At 42.1% G+C, this 24,550-nt stretch overlaps 1 protein-coding gene across 1 annotated transcript in view; it reads left to right on the forward strand.

The window, feature by feature from the left end:
* RMND5A (required for meiotic nuclear division 5 homolog A) overlaps window positions 1-24,550 on the forward strand; it is a 37,243-nt gene that overhangs the window by 9,729 nt on the left and 2,964 nt on the right. The window contains exons 3-8 of the mRNA XM_050943411.1: window positions 8,515-8,649; window positions 8,848-8,948; window positions 16,763-16,929; window positions 19,694-19,859; window positions 22,680-22,782; window positions 24,395-24,549. Of these exons, the coding sequence (XP_050799368.1) occupies window positions 8,515-8,649; window positions 8,848-8,948; window positions 16,763-16,929; window positions 19,694-19,859; window positions 22,680-22,782; window positions 24,395-24,549 (827 nt within the window). The remainder of the gene's footprint in view (window positions 1-8,514; window positions 8,650-8,847; window positions 8,949-16,762; window positions 16,930-19,693; window positions 19,860-22,679; window positions 22,783-24,394; window position 24,550) is intronic.

Genomic DNA, 24,550 nt, shown 5'->3' on the forward strand with positions numbered 1-24,550 from the left:
CTTTTCTGATGAGACATTCTGATACAAATTCCAACTTCAAGGATTTCTGGGAGCTCCACAAGTTACTGTAGGATAGACTTCAATATCCCTTCGAAAAGGTACCAGAATTCTCTCTCTCAGCAATTGATGCCATTTGTAAACCCTCAAACCACCCTCTTCCATGAAACAATATTGTGAAGCATCTCCCGTGGAAGATAAATCTCTGTGTAAGAGCATCTGTAATAAACAAAACAAAACAAAAAATCCCCCAAACCCTTTTTTCAGATTTCGTTTGTTTTATGATTTAATATTTAGACATGTTTAGATCTCAGATTGTATGTACTGACAGATTTCTTAAACACAGTGACAGACATAGAGTTGGTAGACAGCAGACAATCCTTTTATAAATGAGACCTCTGTGAATATGTCTCTTGCCTCTAAAGAACCAACCCAGCTATACAATGTAAGGATTAATCTTTTATCTTTCATAACCAGGTTTAAACAAGACATCTAATCTATTAAGTTTTAATTTAGTAGAGCAGAGTGCACTAACAATCGCAATACACAGCACACTGCATTATTGGGTGGAATATCTGTGCAACTATTGTGATTTTTTTGGTTTGTTTTCCCTGTATTTAGCTATCATATAGATCTAAAAAAGAATGGATGGCTTAATACCAACAGTGCTAATTCAAGCATCAGTGTGATATTCAAAGCTTAAGGATACATCTGTTCATGATCCTAGCGACTGTATCTAAATCAATTAACTAGAGTAAAAGCAATGCATCCTTATTACTAGCTTGAAACCTGCTATAAATCTGTTTAATCTTGTCTTGAGTTTGAAACTTGTAACTTTCAGTCCTCTTTTGATTTAACAGATGGACTTCATATGAACCATTCTGAATTTGATTAGGTTCTTTTTCTATTTAGTTGCTCTGGTAAAATGGAATAGCACTAAATAATAGCAGTGTAATTTAGATGGACTTGAGTAGTGAGTGAAACAATTGGGAAATTGTTTGTAGTAACAAAAAATAAGAGGTATAACCTGCCTGACATTTAGGTATTTCATAAAATTAGACATGGTCTTTTGTTTCCAAATAACTGTTTCAGTTATTCACTCGTGTAGTTTCCCAACAGTTTTATTGTCACTTTTGCAAATTAAATTTGCCCAGTATTTTAAAAATGGACAATATAAATAAAAGTTTTATTAAACTGTAGGAACCACATTTTAGAGACTGACAGAAACAAGAAGTGGAAAGACATCAACAAGTTCATCTGGTCTGTGCCCACAGTGGGTGCAGGATTGCCAGTAAGGACCCATAGCTGAAAGTTCAGTCCTGTGATATTCTGAGCAACCTCAACTCTCATCAACATCACCGGGAGTTCAGGGCACAAACACTTCTTCCATGTTATTTGGCACTTTGCAAGATCATGCCTTGAAACACAGACTTTCTGTGAGATCTTGTGCAAGTCACTTGAACCAAAAGCTTCAGTCCATACAGCTGGAAAACTGGATAGAAAACAGGAGCTGCATCTGCTGAGAATTTCCCTAGACAAATAAACTACAGAAAATATATTCTAATCCTTCTTGGGCTATTGACAAAATCCATTGTATAAAGTGGAACATAATGATTTCATGGATGGTCAGGTTGAAGAAGGTCTTATGGGGTTCATCTAATCTATCCACCTGCACTGATTAAGATAATGATTTCAAACAAACCTGATTCTGTTTAGTGAAGTATCTATTGGCTTATTAGGGTTCCATAACCAATTTAAATTAAAGTCTCCCCACATAATATACTTAAGTTTTAAAACAAGTCAAAGAAATTAGATATAATTGATCTAGTGTGTGGATCCCTCATGGCTTCCAGACAAATACTAGACAAACTTTTGCTGTCAATAAATAAAATCCTCATTAGAACCCGACAAATGAGTCTTTTACTGTCATTCACAAGATGTAGGTTTTGTATTTACAATAGTCTTCCAGCAGCATCTTCATTTTCATCTTTATTTTTACAGATAGAATAAAACCCCATGACAATGTGATTGGTGTTTTGAAGGTCATCATGTTCTTGTTAAGATATGATCAGATGTGAACAAGTGTATCTCACATGAATTTGTCGTGGGCTTCAAGATTAGAATGAGGCTTCCAATATTTATTGGAACTAATTTTAGTTGAATGTTACATCACAGTGATATCTATTGTTTCAAATCAACCAGTATTTCCTGCTCAACAAGCTCAGATTTTGATGGAATTTGGTGTGCAATGAATCCATAGTGAGTTCAGATTAGGGAGTTATAGCTATCTGACAGAATAGCCAGATACATGCAGCACTAAGTGGCTTTGAAAAGAGTTGCAAGGTTTATGAACGAGATGTTATTTCAAAACTAAGTGTTGCCTTAACAGTAATTAAAATAGCTAAAAGGTGAGGGAGTTGAGATATGCATGTAGTTACTAACATGGGAGTAAGTAGGCAAATGAGATGAGATAATAGTCTAGGAGTGACTATTCTCATGTTACACTCCCAGACCAGGAATGGTTTTAAAACTAGGGTTTTATTAAACATAATATCTACAACCCCCCAAACAAACACAGCTTGTAAATGTTCAATCTCACTGAAGGAGCAATCCTCCTGGGATCACATCTTGCTTCCCCACCAGGGCCGGCTCCAGGCACCAGCTAAAGAAGCAGGTGCTTGGGGCGGCCAATACCAAGGGGCGGCCCTCCGGCCACTATTGGGGTGGCACGTCCGAGTCTTCAGCGGCAATTCAGTGGCGGGTCCCTCTTGGAGGGAAGGACCTGCCGCCGAATTGCCGCCGAAGAGTGGTGATTTTTTTTTGCCGCTTAGGGCGGCAGAAAACTGGAGCTGGTCCTGTTCCCCACTGTGTTCACTTTAACCTCATCAGCAGAACTCCAAACCCTTAAAGGGAGAGGGCATAGCCTTAAAGGGACAGAGTGCAGGTAAATATAAGCTTGGCATTCCATTATGAGTGCTATACTAGTACCTGTAAGCCTCTGACCACATTCAGTATGAACTAAAGGTTCTTCTTTGAGTGATTGTCCATATGGATTCCATTCTTGGTGTGCATGTGCCTGAGGCTAGAGTCTTTTTGCCAGCAATGTCTGTTGGGGCCACACCTGCACCTGAGGTATTCTCCCCTCATGCACACTCCCACCTGAGGGTGTAAAGAGCAGAGTGCACCCAGCTGTCCCTCAGTTCCTTCTTACCACCCGTGCCAGTGAGACAGAACCACTACAATGCCAGCTTGCTTTCTTGTTTCCTATAAACACTGTCATAATGGTTAGTTAGTTAGTGTTGTTAATGTAGATCTATTTTACCCATTGGCATAAAATCCCCCCTGCCCCTTTTATCACTTAATAGGCTCGGGACCCCCTTGTACAAGAGTTCTAGCCATCATAGCAGCAGCATAACCCCCAGCAGTCAAAACTTTCCCTTCTTGGGAGGCTGCTGGGCCTCTAAATGATGGTGAGGGGCATATCCCAGAGTGCTGTTCCATCTACCACTCATTTTCCAAGTGGATTCAAATGGCCTGGGAAACCCATCTGTAATTATTTCTTCTTCAGTGCTCCATGAAGACCTCTTCACACATGGAGAGAAGGACCTAGTGAAGGCTTGTTCCTTTTTGAGGAGCGCTGCGGTGAGCCATGATTCAATCTTGAGCTCCAGGGCAACATCGATTTAGAGACCCCAGTCGTTGACTTCAATACCTTTTGATGACAGCTTTGGAAAGGGGCAGGAAGGAGTGCCTCTCCAGAGTCGAGCCAAAGTGTAGGTCACCCTCCTTGCTGCCTACAAGGTCCAGACAAAAAGTTAGCGTGGGTCTTACTCCCCTCAGACTAAGCACTTGAAGGGCAGCCATTGGTCTGACCAAGGTTTCTTGGGACCAGCTGTTAAATAAATGCTTGTGGTACCCCCTGTACCTGCAGACTGCTATTCCTCTGGCTTCTGGCGCTTTGTCCCTACTGGTACCTAGAACATATATGGTACTGAGTGATTTAGCTGTGAGTCTAGTACTAGAGTCACCTTTGGAGAGATTGAAAGGAGTGCTGGCTATACCATTGGTCACCAAATCCGCTATATTGGAGTGGTACCAACACCATCCCCTATTTGAGTAGAGGGATCATTAGTTTCCTTGTACATCTGAAAGTGTTGCCCTACCTCTGTACTCCTCATTCTCTCTATCAGTGCAGAGTAGGGACTCATCTCCCACTCACCTCCATGGGGTCGCAATGGGAATCCAAGAGGGATTCCAGGAACTGTTCTCAGTAGGAAAAGGCACGAATCTCATAGAGATTTGCATCCTCCTCCATTGGTCCATTACCCATATGCCTATGAACTTTGGTGTTACTGGGTACCATGTGATATGCAACCCAGTTCCTGCAAGTCAGTAGTTAATGGGACATATGGCGTCATGTATCTCTGTGACACATGTTGCTAGACTTCACCTGTGCTCTATAAAAGGGTGGCTAAAATGGCTGTATTTACCCAACTCAAACCACACAGATGTGATGGTTATGGTCCCACAAGAAGTCCTCTCTCTGGTGGAAAGACCCTCATGTGGTGCAGAACAGAGTACCTTTCTCTGCACCTTTACCTACCAAGTCTGTGGTGACAGATGCCTCCACTCAGGGGTGGGGAACTCACCTAAACCATCTTTGTACTCTGGGCCTGTGGTCCCCTCAGGAAACTTATCTGCACATAAACATCCTAGGGTCACAGTCATCCTTTAGCATGCAGAGCATTTCTGCTTTTTACTCCAGGGATCCATTATCCAAGTGCTGACCCCATGGCTATGCGCTATATCATCAGACCATGAGGAGCCAGGTCTTATCCACTCTGTCAGGAAGTTGTTAAACTTTGGCGTTGGTGTATTTTTCACCCTATCACACCACTCGCCTTGTGTCTGCCAGGCATTCAGAACTTGCTAGCCGAGCACCTCAGCAGACAGTTCCCTAATAACCGCGACTGGTCATCAAGGACCCAGTGCTTACAGAATGTGTTTCACAAGTCGAAATAGACCTATTTGTCACAGACCAGAATAGGACATGCCATGTGTTCTGTTCCAAAGGGGATCTAATCCAGGCTTACTGTTGATGCCTTTCTCACTTCCTGAACATTGGGACTGAGGTATGCCCTCCTCCTCCCCAGCCTATGCCCTCCCCTCCGAGCTGGTGAATCTCTCCGCGCGCAGCACCCGATCACTTTATGGTGCTATGCCCAATATAGTGTGGCAGAACAATGGTCATATTTTACAACTGACAGCTTGGATGCTGGCTGGATGATGTCCACTGAAAGAAGGTGTTCAGCTGAAGTTCGGAACATTATCCTCCAAAGCAGGAAAGACAGACTTAGGAAAAGGTTTTCTATTTGAGTATCTCAGCGCTGCTGCCTCCCTTGACAACACCCACTACAGCAATACTATTTTTAGCCCTGAAACAATCTTGGCTTTCTATTGGCTTAGTAAGGGTTCATCTAGCAGCAATATCTGCTACTGTCCAGGGTCATAATGAAAGTTCTTACCTATAGTGGCTTGATTAATTGAAGGTCTAATTTATGATTTTTCTCCTGGTTCAGGAGCCCTCTCCCATTTGGAATCTCACTATAGTATTATCAAAGTCAATGAGTTCCCCAAGCTTGAGCCCTTAGCGACCTGTTCCCTATACAAGTGGTTCTCAGACAAGGGCCTGGTGTCCCCTAGGGAGCTGTGAGCAGGTTTCAGGGGGTCCTCCGAAGAGGGCCAGCGTTAGACTTGCTGGAACCCAGGGCAGAAAGCCGAAGCCCCACTGCATAGGGCTGAAGCCAAAGCCAGAGCAACTTAGCTTCATGGGGGCCCCTGCGGCATGGGGCCCCAGGGAATTGCCCTGCTTGCTACCACTTAATGCTGGCCCTGGCTTTTATATGCAGAAAACCAGTTGTTGTGACACAGGTGGGCTGTGGAGTTTTTATAGCATGTTGGAGTGGGGTGGGGGGGCTCAGAAAGAAAAAGATTGAGAACCCCTGCCCTATACCACCTACCAATGAAGATTGCGTTTTTTGTAGCCATTACATCAGCTCAAAGGGTAGAGGAGCTTCAGGCCCTCAGGGTGGATCCCCCTTATACAATGTTTCATAAGGTCACGCTCAGGCCTCATCCCATGTTCTTTCCCAAGGTTGTTTCAGAATTCCATATAAACCAGTTCATTTGTCTCCCAGTTCTCTTCCCCAAGCCTCACTTAACCTTGAGAGAAGCCAATCTTCACACACTTGCAGCAGTAAGAGCACTATGTTTTTACATGGACAGGACACATCTAGACAGTTCGTGACCTCTGCAGAGAGGGTTATAGGTCAGGCAATATCTTCTCAGATTATCTGAGTTAAAGGACATATTACGAATTAGCCAGATTAAATCCACCCAGCCACATTAGAGGGATGCCTTCTTTGGTAGGGCTGTCCCATAGTCATTTAAGTAGGACTCCTACTACCCACCTCCAGGCAAACAGATAACTGTGTATTAGTCACCAAGAGTGGAATTCATGTGGACAATTACTTGAAGAAACAGCAATGACTTCCCTACAGTAATTGTGGTTCTCTGAGATGTGTTGTCCACATGGTTTCTATGACTCACCGTCCTTCCCCACTACTATGAAGTCCTACTCCTCATGAATTCTGTATTGGCAAAGGAACTGAAGGATGGTTTGACCTGCCCCACTCTTTATGGTATCTGGTTTGGGATGACATGAGGACATCTAGAGCATAGACACAACCCTAATAGACATTACAGGATTGGACAGATCTTATCTTGTATGCATGTTCACAAAGAGTGAAATCCACATGGACAAGTTTTCTTGAAGAACCACTGTGACTATAAGGTTCTTTAGCAGAAGCCTGAGCAGAATTGGACCAATCTGAGTGCTTATTTGTAGCTGTGCATTCCTCCCTGATAGACCAAACTCCTGAATGCTTATTAAATATCACAGCTGTAAAGGGTTCCATCTGTCTAGTCACAATGTGGTTGGGAAATTGTCATCAGAATCAGTGATGGAAATGATCCTCGCATGGTTCACAGGATTGTTTCAGATACGAGTGTTATTATTATTAAGCTCTAAGGTGCTCAGGGCTGCTCAAAACAAACAAACAAACAAACAAACAAAGTCTGTACCTCACGGAATTTACAAAGTAAGACACCTAAGACAAAACTCTTGTTAAACGTGAGATAACTTATGAATGGTCATAGCTTTTATATTTTTAATATTGAGCTTTCTGTATCACTCCATGTCTCCCCTCTTACAATAAGGTGGAGAAGACAGTTGATTGACTTAGGGCTAGTGTTTCTGTTCCTCACTAATGATTGTGTCTATAAGATCGGAAGGAGATGATTGAGGCCTTATGCACTGAGCGAAGGAGGTTGTTCCATATGTAGGGGGCAGCAGGGAAAAAGGCATGAAGATGAGATTTGGTGCAGGAAATAAAGGGAACAGTGAAGCTGGCATAGATTCATAGACTTTAAGGCCAGAAGGGACCATCATGATCATCTAGTCTGACCTGCACATCACAGGTCACAGAACCTGATCCACTCCCTCCAGCAATAGGTCCATAACCTCTGCTGAGTTACTGAAATCCTCAAATCTTGGTTTAAAGACTTCAAGTTACAGAGTATCCCCCGTTTACTCTAGTTCAAACCAGTAAGCAAGCTGTGCTCGATGCTGCAGAGGAAGGCAAAAAACTCCAACGGTCTCTGCTAATCTGACCTGGAGGAAAATTCCTTCCTGACTCCAAATATAGAGATCAGTTAGGCCCTGGGCATTTTTGGCAAGTGAAGGGGAGCTGTAGTTGAAAGCAAGGATGAGTAGTTTAAATTGGCTAGAATAAGCATGTGAAGTTCCCACTTTAAACAGAGTATCTGCCCAGTGTTTATAGTCCAAATGTACCCCTTTTCTGTGGTTTGCCTTCATTGTTAACTAAAACAACAAAGCGTACCTCAGCCTCAGGTTAAGCTTTCCCTGCAGGACAGCCTCTATACTCTTAATTTCCTCTACCAAGAGAGATACTATAGTCTTCCTGATATCTCAGTTGGAGCTAATGATCCACCTATTAACATAACTCAGTAGCGCCTTTATGCAAGGTTCTAGCACCTGACAACTTGACCAGGGTTCTAGAGTTTCCCAAACAGATAGAGGGGAGACAGTGGAGGGACAGATTAGAAGATACGGAAAACTCTTCTCTGCTGTCACTTCTCTGCGAGGACATATCATGGACTGGAAATCCTTTTATTAATTAACTAGACTTGTAATTTGCTAGCATATTTCCTTGTATTGGATAAATTTTAGATTCCAAGCAAGCAAGCCAAGGATTTCTTCTTACAGCACACAGAAGATAACGAAGTATGTTTCTCTTAAAATGAGAGGTAATTGAGGGCAGCTGAGTAATAAGCAAAAAGCATCAGAGTGTAGACATAGGTGTCTCTGCCTAATTAAAGAATAATTACATGGAGTTACTTGTTCCAGCCTATTAAATGTTAATTTGTACGTTTCAGAATTTTGACTCCGACATCAGCAGCGTGGGGATAGATGGATGCTGGCAAGCTGACAGCCAGCGAATTCTCAATGAGGTGATGGTTGAACATTTTTTCCGACAAGGAATGCTGGATGTCGCTGAGGAGCTCTGTCAGGTAACCATAGCTCAGGATGTTTAATGTTACCAATAAGTAGAAATTATACCCCAGACAAGCATCTTTAATTTTGTTAGCTGAAACGCTCAACTGGAGTATTAATATTAAAGTGTAAATAATTTCAAAAATGAGATACTACTTTGTAGACTTTTTCTGGCCATTTTTCTGGTAACTAAAAGGTGTGACTTTGTTTTTCAGGAATCTGGTCTTTCTATAGACCAAAGTCAAAAAGAACCATTTGTGGAGTTAAATCGAATATTGGAAGCATTAAAAGTTAGAGTTTTGAGACCCGCATTAGAGTGAGTTTCTCGGTTTTCTTTATTTGAATACTTTAAGTGAAAATCCAAAGGGTGATAGAAATCTTGGCATTGACATCAATACACTTTAAGGAGAGCGTCATAGTTTATAGAAGGTTTAGATGTTATTATGTGGTCCTTTCCCTCACAGCTAGTGCTGACCTTCCAGGTTCTTTCTGCTGGTCGAATGCTTAATTTGAACTACACATGGTATAATCCTGTTACTAACTTAAGCTTGCAGGAAAAACTGTGTCAGTTACAGAAACAGTTGTATGTCTTAAAAAATGAAATGTTACCTAGGCTACAATAAAACACTGTCACTTACTTAAAAAGGGTCTAAAAGTAGAGAGTGCCAAGTACCTTGGGGCTGTGCACCCCCTGTTCCTATTGACTTTAATGGGAGCTGAAGATGCTCAGGGCCCTGCAGGATCATGTTCAAAGCTATTCATTTTGTCAGTTTTGCCAATCAAACTCAGATCAGAGAGATCACAAGAGAAGGGAAAAGCAGGGCGATGGAGGAGCAGATGGTTTGAAGGATAGGTGCTTTTCATGGGCTGGTGGTGATAAGCGAGTGGTGATGTTAGCTTCACACTAGAGTTTTGCTTTTTCCTCAGGCAGGTAGAGTCCCTGGTTCACTTGAGGTCAGCTTGGAAGATGGATTGCAGGTGAAGTCCTGCTATTAGACAAAGTTATCCTTTCTCCTAGTGGCAAGAGCCAGTGGAGAATGGTATCTGATGCGCAAGCAAAGACCATCTAGCATATGTTGTTGAACTTCAGGCTATGATATATCTTGGATTTAGTAGGCTTTTCCTCCATTAGACCTATAAGGGGAATTGGAAGATAAAGAAAAAAGGCAAGATGATGAAAAATCCCCTCTTGTGGATTACATTGTGTTTTCTGCCTTTCCAGACCCTGGATAACTGAGTAGGATGTGCTCTACAACCTGCAGTAAAGCATGCAGCCTTGAAAGAGATTTTGACACTTGAGTCCAGTTCCCAGTGTGCATCAAATTCTATGTAACTTAACTTTAGCTTCTCTCTCATATAAATAAAACTAGACAAATTAAAGAAAGAGTTGTTAAAATACATCTTTGGTAGCCTATGATATTTATTCTGTATTACTAGAAACAGTAGAGCAAAGGAAACAGAAATTCTTTACATTTTATTGCATATGATGATCGTGCATTTAGGACAGTGTTTCCCAAACTTGGGATGCTACTTGTTCAAGGAAAGCCTCTGGCGGGCCGGGCTGGTTTGTGTACCTGCCGCGTCTGCAGGTCTGGCCGATCACAGCTCCCACTTGCAGGGCTGCCGAGGGAGGAGGGGGGAAAATGGGGCAATTTGTCCTGGGCCCCAGAGGGGCCCCCCCGAGAATATAGTATTCTATAGTATTGCAACTTTTTTTTGTGGAAGGAGCCCCCGAAATTGCTTTGCCCCACGCCTCCTGAATCCTCTGGGCGGCCCTGCCCACTGGCCTGGAACAGTGAACTGTGACCAGTGGGAGCCACGATCGGCCGGACCTGCGGAGGTGGCAGGTACACAAACCAGCCCGGCCTGCCAGGGGCTTTCCCTACACAAGCGGCGTCCCAAGTTTGGGAAACACTGATTTAGGATGTCCAATTTTCTTCATTGTTCAGTGAAGTAATTTTCCTATGGGCAAAGACATTTTTCCCTTGATACTTGTGTTCACTCGTAACTACTAATCTTATAGTCTGACCAGGAGCAGCGCCAGGGTTTGTGACGCCCTAGGCGGACGGCCATTTCGCTGCCCCCCACGGGTCCGGTGGACCTACCGCAGTCATGCCGGCGGACGGTCCGCTGCTGGAAAGGCTCCGGTGGAGCTGCCGCAGTGATGCTGGTGGCCAGTCTGCTGGTCTAAAGGCTCCGGTGGACCTGCTGCAGGCATGACTGCGGTAGGTCCACTGGAGCCTTTAGACCAGCGCACTGTCCACCGAAATGACTGTGGCAGCTCCACCGGAGCCTTTCCAGCAGCGGACCATCCGCTGGCATGACTGCGGTAGGTCCACTGGACCCGCTTGCCGCGCCCCCGGCAAAATAGCGCCCCCTAAAAATTCTGGCACCCTAGGCCATTGCCTAGGTCACCTAAATGGTAGCGCCAGCCCTGAGTCTGACCTTGAAAATCTATGATCATGAAATTGGTGTCAAAGTTAAATGCACTGACGCTGTGATGTTTAAGCCATTACTCCACATACACCAAGTACTGAAATCTTTCTATAGAACATGAGGAGGGCAGCATAAATAATTACTCATTGAATATGCTAAGATGAATGGAATGTTGAGCTGGTTCAGTGCCGCTGAACTAGATAATTACAGGGCATGAATAATCTAACGATGACCTGGATGTACCAATTGAAACGGCATCACCTGCCATTTACATACACCTATTTCTTGTAGTTATAATAATAGCACAACCTTAGTGAAGGGCATTACCTGGAGATTGACTGCTGATTGCTATTAATGACTGTCATCTGCACCTCGGGGCAGCAAGTCCTCTTGCCTCCAGCTAGCCACACATTTCCAGGAAATACCCTGTACCTCGTTCATTGCTACTTGTTTATTTCTGGTAACTCCCAGAATGTGCTAAGCACTTGCCAAACAGGAGGGAAGGCATGATCTTTTCTCCAAGGATTTCGTGTTCCAAAGACAGGGGGTTGGAAGAAAGTAGTGCAGCATATAAGGTGGTGGTTAATCACGTCTTGATTATAAAAAGTTATGTGAACAGTGTTCTGAACGAATAAAGAGGTACTATAAGCGATTCCCAATTACTCCTCACACTTGAGATTAGTGAGCTAGTTTCCAATGGGTCCCGCAGCAGAAATGGAGCTTCAGGAGGGAGCTGAGTTTGGAAAGGGTAGAGGCCTGGAGGGTGAGCTCAGGAAGATTCAATCCATGCATGGGGACAGCAAAGAAGGAGGCCTGGCAATGTTTGTATGAGAAGCCAACAAACAGGCAGACAAGGCTGTCAACATTAAATGTAGCTTTAAAAGAAATGTTTAAATGGCAGGCTCAAGTACTTGGCTGACCTGCTCCCAGGACTGTGCTGCTGCTGTCGATAGAGCATAAAGGTGGAAACGGGCAAAGAACTGTTAATTACCACACCATTAGTCAGGCAGGAGAAGATCCAGTGTTTGGTTAGTTACACAACTGCTCAACCCGCCCCGCCCCCCGAAAATAAACAAATGAAAAAACAACCACCTAAAGATAATTGCTGGCCATTGCTTTTTTTTTTTTTAAATGAAGCCACTTTTTTTAAAAGAGTCACTCAATTAAAGTTCCTGTGCCCAGACAGAGTGATGGAAGTTTATGAAATAGAGAGATCTATCGGTGTTACTGATTACCCTTTAGATTATTAAATATAAAAGCTAGAAAACTTGAAAATTCTCAGATTAGTAATACATGGGCTAACCTTTGTATTTAATTGACTTTTTTTTACCAATTTATGCTGTTTATTTACTTTTTCTGTATTTCACTCAGCTTGAGCAGGTAGCCTACTCAGCCCTGATCCTACATTCTAACCCCTGAGATTCCTGCACTTGTGTAGAACCCCACTGACTTCAAAAGAGCTCTGCACAGCTAAAGAGGTTTGGTCGTTCAGTCTGATTGCTGGGTTGAGGCCTTGGGTCCTTTCCAGATGGATCCTTGTGCCTCTGTGGAGCCCCATTGATTTCAGTGTGTCTCTGTGCGGGTGTAGGGGTTCACTTCTGCAGAACAGCTTTCAGGATCTAGGCTTTTGATTGTAACTTCTTCAGGGAATGGATTTGTCTTCCTATGTATCTGTACTGCCCTGTGCACTGCAGAGTCCTGATATTGTTGGGGGTCTCTGAGCACTACAGCAATATAAAAATTAGGTGAGAATGAAGCTCAGCTTTGAAGGTTGTTTTTAATTATGTATTGTATAGAAATAAATGTTCAGCTAGATTTGAATCACAAAAGTGAATATGTAGAAAAGCAAGTATTGTTCTGAAAGAAGTATCAGCTTTCTTCGGGAGGGCAAACAGTGCAGTGACTAATACTTCATTTCAGAGCTTGATAGCATATATGGGGGTTGAACTTGAACTTAGTTAACAAATGAGTGTCACTTGTTGCTTTAGCAGGAACCTTTTTAATAAGAACAGAATGTCCTGGGCTGCTGTCTTTGATTGTGACGTTAGTCAAAATGATCTGGACAAACTGGAGAAATGGTCTGAAGTAAATAGGTTGAAATTTAACAAAGAGAAATGCAAAGTACTCCACTTACGAAGGAACAGTCAGTTGCATGTGTGCTAAATGGGAAATGAGTGCCTAGAAGAAATTTTGCAGATCTGGGGATAATAGTGGATCACAAGCTAAATCTGAATCAACAGTGTAACACCGTTGCAAAAAAAGGAATCATCATTCAGGCATGTATTAGCAAGGGAATTGTAAACAAGACATGAGAAGTAATTTTTCTGCTCTATTCCACACTGATTAGGGGTCAACTGGAGTATTGGGTCCAGTTCTGAGTGCCACGTTTCAGGAAAGATGTGGACAAATTGGAGAAGGTCTAGAGAAGAGCAACGAAAATGATTAAAGGTCTAGAAAACATGACCTATGGGGGAAGATTGAAAAAAATTGGGTCTGTTTAGTCTGGAGAAGAGAACAAGAGTGAGTGAGAGGGGACAAAAGAGTTTTCAGTTACACAAAAGGTGGTTATAAGGAGGAGGGACATAAATTGTTCTCGTTAACCTCTGAGGATAGGACAAGAATCAATGGGCTTAAACTGAAGCAAGGGCAGTTTAGGTTGGACATTAGGAGAAACCAGGGCTGGCTTTAGGCTGATTCCCCGATTCCCATAAATCGGGCCCCACGCGTCAGAAGGGGAAGAGGGACCCCACAAGGTAAGGTAAGGCCCTAGAAGACAACTGCTGCTGAGGAAGGACCCTCCTCCGAAGTGCCGCCCAAAACAGCAACAACCAATTTGAGCTGCCACCGAATTGCCGCCGCTATCTTCGGCAGCAGCTCAATCGCTGCCACTGTCTTTGGCAGCATTTCGGCGGCAATTCTTTCGAAATGGGCCCCACACGTCCTAAAGCCGGCCCTGGGAAAAACTTCCTTTCGGGGTGGTTAAGCACTGGAATAAATTGCCTAGAGAGACTGTGGAATCTCTTTCATTGGAGATTTTTAAGAGCAGGTTAGACAAACACCTGTCAGGGATGGTCTGGATAATACTCAGTCCTGCCATGAGTGCAGGGGACTGGACTAGATAACCTATCAGTGTCCTTCCAGTCCTACGAATCTGTGATTCTAGTTGCAGTGTTTGCTGAATATGCTTTCCTACTTATGAGCCACTTAATCACTCTGGATGACATTTGATGGCCCTTATTTCCTAGTAAGGGTCTGAGCTTCAGTGACAATAGTCAGCTGACCAGGACTGTACCATGGACAATATATTCATGATACTAGGTTCCTGGTTGAGAAGCTCTATTGATACCTTTTTCAGTGACGTTAGCCACTTAGTGGAGATACAATGCTGACAGACTTGGCTGGGTTGAACCGTCTGAGACTTAAACTGCACTGCTGAAATTCAAGCATCTAAGTTTACTGATTGTCAGGGATCCTAGTTTTCCATGAATAACCGCCCCCCCCCCCAAATTTACCAATTAAAAAAAAAAACAAAAAAACATAAATCCGCATTTTTCCGTGATTACAATGAAATGTTGAACTTTAGTTTCCCTAACCACAGTATAGATAGGTATCAACTGAACACAGTGTTGCGGGAGGGATAGCTCAGTGGTTTTAACATTGGTCTGCTAAACTTAGGGTTATGAGTTCAATCCTTTAGAGGGCCATTTAGGGATCTGGGGCAAAAATCTGTCTGGGGATTGGTCCTGCTTTGAGCAGGAGTAGATGACCTCCTGAGGTCCCTTCCAACTCTGGTATTCTATAATTCTCTGTTTTATTGATATATTTACAATATTTAAGCAAGTTCAAAGCCTACCAGTGCCATCAAGCACTGTAATAAAATTAATAGAATTGTAATTTGTATTTCTTACATATACTAATACTTCTGTGTCTCTATTCCATACAGTAGAACGTCATTTATTTGAGTCTCCCTTATCCGGCTCTCCATATTACCTGAACCACCAGCCACCTGGGGCTGACGGTGGTGGGGCTCAGGCTGTCAACCCAGGGTGGCTGGGGCTCTAGTTATCAGCCCTGCTGACTGGGGCTGACCACTTAAGCTCTTGCCACCCAGGGGTGACCGCCCGAGCCTCCCCGCTGCCAACTTAAAATCAGGGATAGAAAGCTTTCTGTCAATTCTCCTGATTATCCAAATTTTTGATTATCCAATCTGGCCCTAGTTCCAGTTAGATCAGAATAATGGAGTTCCACTGTGTTTTTATTTTTTCACAAAATGGAAAAACTAAAGATTCTCTGTAAAAATGCAAATTCTGCATTTTTCCATGGCAAACGGATTTCTAGGCTCCCTGCTGATTATGAAGGTTATATTTTCCACCGGGCATAGTTAAAAGTTCAAGTCAACAGTTCTGGTTTCAAGCCCACAATGCTTAAGTCAGGATTGTGACTCTTTCATTCCATAAAATGGAAGTATACATTTGCTTGGTTGGAGATGTAAGACCTGCCTACCCGGGTGATTTTCACTAAGCGACTGAAGTGTTTTTGATATGGTAGAGTTGTAGGGTTATATATTTCCTTGCTTTTTTGGATTGTTAATTTTACCTGGACCCAATCCAGCTCTTCCTTGCAAAAGATATTATTGACTACATCACTTCTTTGCTGAGAGGTGGAAAGCTGCTCTCCTAGCTTACTGGTACTCCAGATAAGAAGCAGGTATCCACTAATAACAAACAGGTGTGACTGGTCTTACTAGAATTTGGGCTTTATCAAAAGGCTTCTTAAAGGAACAAGATCAGATTGGTTTAGGTCCAGCCGTGTTTAAAACGTCAAAACGAGGTTCCATAAAACCTAAACAATATGAATGTTTCCATGAACTCTTTAGAATGTTCCATTGCAGTTTATTTGGTTTCTATGTAAACATTTTGCTGTGATATTTGCAACTTAAAACATTGCAGTGTTGTGATAGTGCATGGCAGGAGGAAAGGGAGATTAGCGAGGCTATTTTTATTGTTCAAGCTGAAGATAACACAGAAAATACAGTAACAGCATAATTAGTACAAAGTTCAGTTATTAAAACAAAGATTTTTTTTAAAATGTCAAGTGTTAGTAAGATCTGTTGTAAAGAGCTCCCTGGGGAGACTGCTCTGGTGCACGTCTATAATATGGTGATTCAGTAGATGACACATGGAGAGTGGAGAGGGGCATCATGTTCTTACAGGTTGAGTCTTTGGATGGTATCTGAAATAGAGGTCCTGACAATTTGTGGCTATTAAAGATTCTATAGCAACACAATATGGGTATTAATCTCAGTGTCTTGGCCAAATTTCAGCTCTATATTCTGCTTAATTATACTCCTCCTACAGTTTTAGCTTGATATATGGTGTGTACTTCCTGTCCTGGGTTGTTGGGTAGTGTTACTGTGTGCAGTTAAATGGGGCTATGTTATTCAGCCCCAAAAGTGGCGGCATTTAAGTGGTAGATTAAGTGACCCCTTTGTATTTATATGTATTCCTTGTCTGAGCTGTGAGGCTTAAGTATTTGTAAAATGTTTTGAGATCCTCTGAGCACTGAGTATTACAATGGAAGTGCAGGATACGGAGCCATATTCTTACTGAGATGCTCCTTGAAATGAAAGTTATAATTGTAACAATTCTGTACCATTGTAGGCTGAAACTGATTTTTTTTCCCAATTTCCCTTAGGTGGGCAGTATCTAACCGAGAAATGCTTATGGCCCAGAATAGTTCCTTGGAATTTAAACTACACAGGCTATATTTCATTAGTTTATTGATGGGTGGAACAGCAAATCAGAGAGAGGCATTGCAATATGCTAAAAACTTTCAGCCGTTTGCTCTAAACCATCAGAAAGGTGAGTGAGTTTTAGTTATTTTTAAATTTGTAACACATACAGTACTTGGCATTCTGTTTGAGTTGCCTTTGTATTCTGTTGCTGTGTTTCGTCAAGTCCCTTATTTACTTTTCCAGGGGAAGATGTGGAGGCCTTTTCTTAATATAAGAATATATTCAAGAGCAAGTTGTGATGCCACAACGAACTCTTAACTGTTAATAAACACAAGGAATAATGTGCTAAGAGCAGCTTTACATAGGCGATAGAGCATTGAATAAGTGAAGGGCAGGCTGAGTTAAGTATTCATCTCTCCAGAAACCCCAAGGTGGAATTACAACCATAAAATAGTTTTAAGCACACTAGCTGGAAAGTGAGAGGGTGGGAATCATGGGTTAGTGAGACTGGCTGTATCTTCCTTCATCTGAAGTATCAGTCTGTCTTTCTATTCACACTTCCTACATCCTAGTTTAAAGCTTGTATAATCTTTATAGACTACAACTAGTAGAATGCGATATTGATCAGGCTTGACACTGACATTCTGTCCACTGCTGGGGAAGGATTGGGAAGAGAAACAACTTTAATATATTATTCAGTTGACTTTTTTAAAGCCACTCACCTGATATTTTGCTTTTTTCTCTTCCACTCTTTTTTATCCCTCTCGTCTCTCTCACCCACTTGCATTCCCACTCCTCTGATTCATCCTTGCTTTGCAGCATCTCCCACAGGTAGCTAGCTTTTTCCAACAAGCTAACACAGAACCTTTCATTTGCCCACCTTCTTAATAGTTTTGAAACTTGTCACCGCATCTTGAAATGTAAATTTTTCCCCCCCTCTATGTTCAGGAATACTGTCCCGGCATCCTGGTAACTTGAATTATTTTTATCTTTTAAAGGTGACAATCAAATATATTCAAATATGGTTATAATGTCTTTGAGCTTTTTATTTAGGTCTCCTCTAATATAGGTACATTACCAGGGTAAAGTATACAAAAACACACACACATACTGTTTGGGCAGACGTCTGGTATTCCAGCTGTATGTGACAATATAAACGTTTTTTTTTGTCGTGAGATGCAGGTAACTTGATATCTCAAGAAGCTGGGAAGCATGAGTGAGTTAAACGTGCCATCCCAAATGAGAGCCGATAAAAAGCTTAATTCCATACCATGGTATACTCTGTTTATGTTGTTGGCAGTGGCTTGGGTATGTGTGTGCTTTCAGTGTGCTGTCCAGCTCTGCACAGATAGCTGGTTCAACAGACCTCAGTAGTATTAGCCAGTGCGGTTAAGTGCGGGAGGCTGGAATGTCATTGCCTCAGTAGTGCTGTTTAGGCTGCTCAGTGCTTCTGCCCTTGTAGGTTCAATGTTATTAGTAGATAGTGCAGCATGTTAGTTCAGCAGACTCATAAAGGAAGACCACAGGCACGGTTCGGGGGTGAAGGCGCTTGGCCAGGTTTATTGTCCACAAAGCACGGTATTAGCTCCCTGGATCAATGTCTACAGTTACACTAACACATGTATGCTCGTTAAAATGGACTCAGCTCAGTCAGCTGCGGGACTTTCTGCTGTCCCCTAGGCTGAACAAAGGAGTACGGTAAAGTACCCTGACATTTCTAGGCTAAACCAAACTGGAACACACAGTTAAAACCACCTTACACATTTCATGATGTCCGCTTGTTATCTCCCCTTGTTCCTGATACCTTGGACAAAGCATCCCTATTCATTATTTTGTCAAACCATCTTATCTTGTACTAGATTGGGATGTATTTGTACTAGCTAGAATATATGTATGTAAATATTTAGGCCTAGTACACTAGCAACAACTTCGCCAAGTTCATGGGCTGGAAAGTGAACTTGTAAGTATCTGCTTTTAATGCATGGCCAGACTTTGGTTCACAGCCTCTGGTGTAGGCCTCAGATCTTGCCCCAGGCCTACACTTTGCCCGCCCACCCCCACTACATACTCTCTTCACAAAGCTGACAGAAGAACTTCTTTAGAAAAGTGTTAGGGAGCTTTGAAAACTTCATCAGTACTAGGTTTTTCATATCCCACTGCCTGTATAGAGAGATTGCCCTATTAACATGAGTGCAGCTGTATGGGCAGGGAGAGAAATTAGTATGAAGCTGTAAAAATCTCAACGAATGATGTTAAAAAAAGAAGAGTATATCTCTATAAATCCAGGTGTCATGACCCTAGTGTTTCTGCTGTGCCAGAGTCAGACACAGATTCGTATCCTGTTGAAGAGTGGAATTCCAGCTCCGGCATCATTTATCTGAGTACTTTGTGAGGCATCTGATCTTAAAACTCTGTAGTCCTGGACATTGGACTAATAATCTGTGCTCCAACCTCATCCAGAGTCCGACCACCCTGTTGGTAGGGGAGAAGTAACATTTTTAGTAATAGCCTTTCTAAATAATAGGAGCCTGACATCTGAAAGCTGCTCAGACATTTGGCACATTGTAAGTAGACCTGGTAGAAGCAGGTTGGTGGGGGCAGAGTGCAGGTGATAGCAGAAGTGCAAAAGTAATGCAGTCTATTCCATAGCATTGCGGTCTGTTCTGGTTACAGAAAGATATCTATTCCATGCTGGTTATACCCATATTTGGTATTGAAGTGTGTGTATATTTCTGAATCTCTTGTAACACAACTGATAATCGTTGACTCAGTATACATTAAAATTATGGTTTTTTCCCATGTAAAGGGGAAAAGCTCAGACTAATCTTCCCACTATAACATAAAGCAGTGTAAAATGTAATAGCTAAAGATTTGCTTTTTGTCCTTCACAGATATTCAGGTTTTAATGGGCAGCCTGGTATACTTGAGACAGGGTATAGAGAACTCTCCATACGTTCATCTACTAGATGCAAACCAGTGGGCAGACATCTGTGACATCTTTACAAGGGACGCCTGTGCTCTCCTGGGTCTCTCGGTTGAATCACCTCTGAGTGTTAGGTATGCTATCTCCCACTGAAATGTTTTGAAGGCCAGGGTGCCTAACCTTTTCCCAGCTGCGGGCTGCAGTGCTAACTTGACAGGAATGCAAGAGACGTGGCTAATGTGCATTCAATAGAGCCAGTTGTAAGACTACAGATTCCAGCATGCAGTGTGGCCAAATGGCCGCCTATTCAGCTCAAAGTGGAACATTGTATGCTGGGATTCTTAAACTGCTGTAGGTTACACACCCATATTAAAGATGAGGCAGTAACCAGCCCCTCCTTGAGCTTAGGACAAGTGTGTGAAAATTGGTACCACAACTTGACACTTAAAAATGAAAAAGCCTGAACCAATTATCTACTTGCTAACTAACACTTTTAGTCAATTTTGTTATCTTTAATTCAGTTTTCTCACTTCGCATTGGTTCTGTGTTGAGGTTCTGTTTCTAAATATGCTAGAATGTGATTTCAGCTGGTAAAATTTACAATCCACTCATGGGAATTCAAGATTTGCAAAGATGAAATCTTGCACTTTCATGGGAACTGGTGTTTTCCGGCTCTGTGGTGAATATTAACATTGTGTTTAACTGAAAATACAGAAATCTAATTTTTCTTTACAATTCTACAGCAGTCAAATCGTAAACCACCCTTTACCCAGATAGTGAAGAATTAACCACCACTAGGACTTTGAGCGGTACATCTCCCAAATGCACTGTACCTGACTTTCCTTTTAGAGGTTAGATGAGAAAAGAGAGATGAGTTTTATCTTTCAGTGGACTCAATCCTATGGAAGTGCCAGTATTTTTTTTGTGGTTATCTGCTTGCTTGTGACTGTTAGTTACGTTCCTGTTTAGTTGACACTTTTAAAGAGGTACAAACTCATTACTGCAGCATTTCACAGACATTTCATTAATATCTTTGGTGATTTTTGGTGAACCAATTTCTTTTGGAGTCAGGCTCATGCATTGGAAAGGAGCAGCAGAATGGAAAGGAAAAGTATGCCTGAATATACGTCCTTCTGTAGCAGCGTTTATTGATTAATTTTAGTTTGTGGGTGTAAAAATGAGCACTGAGGAATTTGTGTCCCTGTAATAGATTTTTTAGTCCATCTTTTTTCCTCCCAGAACAATATCCTGCGAATTAATCGTCACTCACTGACATTTTAATGGCCCGTGCATTGACTGAGTAATGTGCACAGTTCATTATCAGTACAATTATATGAGCTGCTACCACTGAGGTGGAAAAATACCCTCCCTTTTATTGATACTTGTGTTGATTAGACAGCTGTTTGGGGCCCAAAGTGAAATCAATTGAAATGTGATGTTTTATTGTGCATATGTTATTGACATTCAGGGCATAAACAAGACTGCTCTAAAATGTAGCTATTGCACGTACATAGCAAATACTTTAAAAATTAAACCAGTTTGAAATAAAAGCCTGCCTACAAAATTGTATTTTCTAATATTTTGATGCAGGACCATTTCTCTTTTTATGGCTGTTCAGTGACTTACAACAATGAGAATCCAATCTTATTGGGACCTTCGGGGCCTGATCCAAACCCGTTGAAGTCAGTGGAAAGACTCCCATTGGCTTCAGTGGCTTTGAATTGAGCCCTTTAAGCACTACTGCACTCCAAATAAATTGTCATGTATTACATCAATTTCTTTTAGTTACTGTTAGTCTTCAGAAGGCTCTTTGACGTCTCTCCCAGTTGTTTTCTTTTAGGACTACTAAGTGAGGTGGTGCTTTTGTTTGTGCAGAATATGAATCTTCCAAGTGTAATGTAAGCTAATGCTGTAGCTTTTTGTCTCCCTCTACTGGCTAAAGCACAGATAATGGTTTGAAATAGTTACTTTGTCTGAGGTAGTGGATCTGATTCTTTAGCTCAGATGCTACAGGCTCATGCTTTTAGATCCAGAGGTTTCAGGTGTAGTCCCCACAGACGACCCTGCCAGAGGCAACGTTCTAAAAGCATTTTATTAACTAAACCTCTCAAAGCTCCTGTGAAGGAGAAGGTATTATTTTCACAGATGTTAAAACTGGCATAAATAGTGACATGGCTTTGCCAAAGCAACATATTACGTCAGTAGCAGAGCTGGGATTAGAGCTCTTGGCTCCCCTTCCTGTCCTCAGTTAATTTGTTGCAGAGGGTACTCAGTGCAAAATATTCAGACTTTCCTGTTAATTTGCCCAAAATCATTTCCACACTTATTGTGGCAACCTCTTGGAGTATTGCAAAGGAATAGAATATACTTGGGTAACAGGAAGCTCCTGGAACAGACTCTGTGTAGCACCCAATCTTAGCCCATTTGCAGCATAAACAGAGCAGGTTGCATTACCTTCCTCAGCTCCATTCTGTGGAGACTCCTTCTCCGTCTTAATCCCAGGGACCATAGGTAGTGAGATCTGTAGTCTCTTGAAGTTACACTAACACACTGTTAAAGGTCTGATTGCGGTCCATGTGCGTACAACTCCGTAGGCTGCATTCAGATCACATTTTGGCCATGCCAGTTATGTAACAGTCTCTTGACCACATGTAAAGCTGTGTGGTTTCCAGTCTCTTTTTCTCTTGGACCATGGATACCAAAACAAATGGTACAGTAAATCAGATTATTGATGTGTTCTGCTCAAATTGTTACCCTTCAGCTTGTTGTACATAACAGAACCCAGAATCCCAGCAACCTGCAGTCTTACTTGTTGGGTGGTAATACAGAAGGCAAGAATGAAATGAGGAAATATGACTGTCTTTTGTCCCCATTAACTTACTAATGAGGTAGAGCTATGAGAAATATTCATTTTAAAACAACATCCTGTGCTAATATTTCTGTGCATTCTGCAGTTTTTCAGCAGGTTGTGTAGCATTGCCAGCTTTAATTAATATCAAAGCTGTGATCGAACAAAGACAGTGCACTGGAGTTTGGAATCAGAAAGATGAATTGCCGGTGAGTATGTTCTGTACTTTCAGACAGACCAGGATTCGGACAATGAGCAAGCCTTTTGATTTGCTCTTATACTAGAAGTGTGTATGGATTTTCTGCCACCCCAAAAATCAATGTGAACTGTATAACTGCTAAAAGAGTCAGGAGGATATGCTGCCATAAAACTGGGGAGGAAGAAAATCAGATTGTTATATTACCATTGTTCAGCCAGGCCTGAGCTCCAGTCACAGCTTGCTGGAGTATTGCTACAAGACTAGGTGGGCTTGAAATGACCAGGAATAGCATTGTTGCATGATTGATGGACTGAATTAGGACCCACAGATGCACTTAAGAACATAAGAACGGCTGTACTGAGTCAGACGAAAGGTCCATCCAGCCCAGTATCCTGTCTACCGACAGTGGCCAATGCCAGGTGCCCCACAGGGAGTGAACCTAACAGGTAATAATCAAGTGATCTCTCTCCTGCCATCCATCTCCACCCTCTGACAAACAAACAGAGGCTAGGGACACTTCTGGAGGAGCTTATTCATAGCAAAATCTGTGTGACTATGTTCATGAAACTGTTCAAGGCTCTCTGTTCCTGCTTTGAGAAGGAGAAAAAACTTTTAGGTGTTGAGCTGGGCAGCAGCAAACTTGACATTCCTGACTATAGTTGTGATGAGGATCCATGTGTGGCACCAGTGTGTCTGCTGTGATCAGTCCAATATTGCTTTTTATAATTGTGACTGTGGAATCTGGTATAAGGTGGATGACCAGTTCATGCATTGGAGCCCTGACAGAATGACTGGAAAGAACATGGTTTAGCAAAGGATCACTCAGCAGATATGGATTAGTTAATAGTACTTATATAGCTGCTTGCATATTCTAAACACTTCACAAAGACCCCTGTGAGGAGCTGAAGGTATGGAAAGCGTTGTTGTTATTTTACATAGAAGGATCCTGAGAGGTTAATTAATATCAGTGTTACAGGACTCAGTCAGAGCCAGGATTAGAAGTTGGAAGTTCCTAGTCCCCACTCCTTTGCCTAAAACACTGAGCCACATTTTTCTCTCTCTGTCTTTGCTCTCATCTCTTCCTGAAATCATACAACCCTCCTGCCTGAGGAGTGGTGGCAGAGTTTTTGCCTGGACTTGTATCTTCTGCATTGTGATTCCAAGATGTTACATGACTTTTGATGTGAATCATATACGTGTTAGTGGTGGGAGTTTTAAAAGCACTTTAGGAATGTGGATAATCAGTTCTAATAAATTTCTAATGAAAATTAGTCATCAAATCCCTTAGCCAGCTTTGGAAATCTCTGCCTAGAACAGATAAGTCCTGTGGGATCATCAGGTCCATTTCGCTGCCAGTGCTGGTTTGTTCTACAATGCATACCTATAAGTGGTGTGCCAGCACTATGCTCTGCTTTGAAAAAACCTAAAGCATTTAAATTTAAGATCACTCTGAGATAGTTCTGGCTGAAGGCTTCCCACTCATCAGCGCAAGTGATTCTGGTGTACTTAAAGTTGTATTGAAATGTGTTTAATGGCCCTGGAGAGAGTAGTGATGACTGTCTGCTGGAAATGCAGTTACACAAGATACATGGTGATTTTAATTAATGTTTTCTTTTATATAGATTGAAGTGGACCTTGGAAAAAAGTGCTGGTATCACTCAATATTTGCCTGTCCCATTCTTCGTCAGCAAACAACAGATAATAATCCACCTATGAAACTGGTCTGTGGTCATATTATATCAAGGGATGCTCTGAATAAAATGTTTAATGGCAGCAAG

The sequence above is a fragment of the Gopherus flavomarginatus genome, chromosome 3, assembly GCF_025201925.1.
Source record: "Gopherus flavomarginatus isolate rGopFla2 chromosome 3, rGopFla2.mat.asm, whole genome shotgun sequence".
Lineage (NCBI taxonomy): Eukaryota > Metazoa > Chordata > Testudines > Testudinidae > Gopherus > Gopherus flavomarginatus.